The following is a 2366-nucleotide window of genomic DNA, read 5'->3' on the forward strand; positions in this document are numbered from 1 at the left end:
TGGTTCAGAATTTTACACTTACGTTTGTTTTCCTATATTTTTTGGCGCCGTTCTTCACACGGTCATTTCCAGGACATTGAAAATTTCCTTAAAATAGCCCATTTCCTTATTCAAGACAGTATCAACAGCCCTTCTCACAGCATCCTGAATCCAGACACATCTCTTTTTTCAGGACATTCTGAAAAGAAACACCAGAGATTCATTGTAGTAAGAGGAAAGAAATTTCAGGTACCTGAAATTTGCAAACACTCTGAAATAAAGACCCATTTCTTCTTTTTCTTTTAAGATATGTTGCATTCGACTGGCCTCTTTGCGGCATCCAAAACACTTACACACATAAAAGTATACTCCAAACTAATGTTTTAACTTTCGACTTTTCACTTACCTTTTATCTTCACTGAGAAATAACCCCAACCCTGGTGGATTAAAAGAAAATGCCTGTCAATATCAGACTCAGGCAACACTCCTGCACACGAATAGCACCATAGTCACAATGACGGCTAGGTACCTTCTTCTCTGCATATTAACTGCCATCCGTGAAGTGGGCAGCAAAATCCAACTGAAAAAAACTACCCGAAATTGGGACAATATCCGAAATTTGGTCACTTTATCCTATATATGTACCAAGAAGAAGATATATATATATATATATATATATATATATATATATATATATATATATATATATATATATATATATATATATATATATATATATATATATATATATATATATATATATATATTCTAATATGTTGAGATTAGAGATGTGAAATTTGGAATTTTGGACTTTTAACTTCAAATGGCTATACACATATTTAAACATTTTTAGATATCTGATCTAAAATAGAAGGAAAAGAGAGGGATATTCCTTAAATGAAATGAAATCTTTATGTTTTACGTCCCAGGTTTATGGCGGCTAGGGTAAAAGAGACGATGATGATGAGAATTGAATGAAATGACGGAATAACGAAAATGCGAGAACTTCGAGAGAATCCAACGCACACAGTGTTTTTCCACCACAAAGTTCACTTGACGCGAGCTGGGATCGAACCAAGGACCCTATGCACCAGAGATGAATACTGTACCAATGAGCCACCGCAGCCCCGGGATGCTCATACGGTACTTCCAAAATTTTTCTAAACCTCGACTTCAGACGAATTCTACATGAAAAGTACAAAACAAAGAACGCAAATCTTTGCCGACAGTAGAGTCCAACACACTTGTTTCTGCCGCGATCGTTGCACAGCACAGTGTTGCAATCTAAGTATCCAAAAGAATAACTACCAAGCATTGTACAAAAAAAAATATACTAACGTAAATGAATAACATGTACAGCCTATTAATAAAGAGAGAGCTTACCTTATTCCAATGGCTACAAACATATTAAGGCTAAGACTAATGGCACACTTCATGCATTAATTAGTCTAATTCTTCTATTCCTGACAAGTTCTCCCCAATCTCAGAGGCCGTGTCAGTTGATTCAGGATCTCCTGAGAAGTCCTCAATCTCCGAGGCTGTGTCAGTTGATTCAGGGTCCACGTAAATTATGAAAGGTGCCGATGCAGCATTATCTTCATATTCATCTATCAGGCCCTCGCGCTCCATAAACTCATTCTCGATCTCTTCCACAAGACGACACCTTGAGCCCCATTCTTCGCTTGTGACACTCTCAAATTTGCATTGTGCGAGCTGCATGACCGCATCCAAATTAAAGGTTGTGTTGTGATATGCCACCCAGGTTTTCACTAGTGCCCATATTTTTTCTATTGGATTTAATTCAGGGTCATATGGTGGAAATCTTAGTACACAATGTCCGTATTCATTTAGCAAGGAGTCAAATTTGTAGGTTACATGTTTAGGTTTGTGTAATTTGATTAATTCGTACAGCTCAGGTCGTGTCATGTCAGGCATGAAAGGTAACCCCTTTTCTTGAAGCCATCTCTGCATATCTTTTTTGAAAGAATCTTCAGTGGGGGCAGGATTTAATTGCGCGTTGTGATCAGGGGCGTCGTTTCAGACTTCGCTTGAGGGGGGCAAGAGCACCACCAACATAAGAAGACTTTCACGTTTTGTACTAGTATATTAGTAGTCAATCGATTAAAGTATATGTATTACTCAAACTCTTGGGGGGCAATTGCCCCCTCCTGCCCTCCCTAAATGACGCCCCTGGTTGTGATACGAGGCATTGTCTAAAACAATAACACATCTGGGTGAAAGATTAGGAATTAGTTTTTCTCGAAGCCATTTCATGAAATTATCGCTGTTCATGTCATCGTGGTAGTCCCCTGATTTCGAATTAGATTTAAACATTAGTAAAGCATTAGGAACAAACCCATCCTTACCTCCGGCGTGAACTATCACAA

General features: G+C 38.0%; 1 protein-coding gene across 1 annotated transcript; it reads right to left on the bottom strand.

Annotated features, from left to right (window-relative positions):
• Positions 1-1422: 1422 nt before the first annotated feature.
• LOC145667942 (uncharacterized) lies at positions 1423-1950 on the bottom strand. Its single transcript, XM_081735367.1, has one exon. It carries the CDS (start codon positions 1948-1950, stop codon positions 1423-1425), a length of 528 nt encoding a protein of 175 aa, XP_081591493.1.
• Positions 1951-2366: the final 416 nt, after the last annotated feature.

Source organism: Thermobia domestica, chromosome 13 (assembly GCF_964235325.1).
Source record: "Thermobia domestica chromosome 13, izTheDome1.hap1.1, whole genome shotgun sequence".
Taxonomy (NCBI): Eukaryota; Metazoa; Arthropoda; class Insecta; order Zygentoma; family Lepismatidae; genus Thermobia; species Thermobia domestica.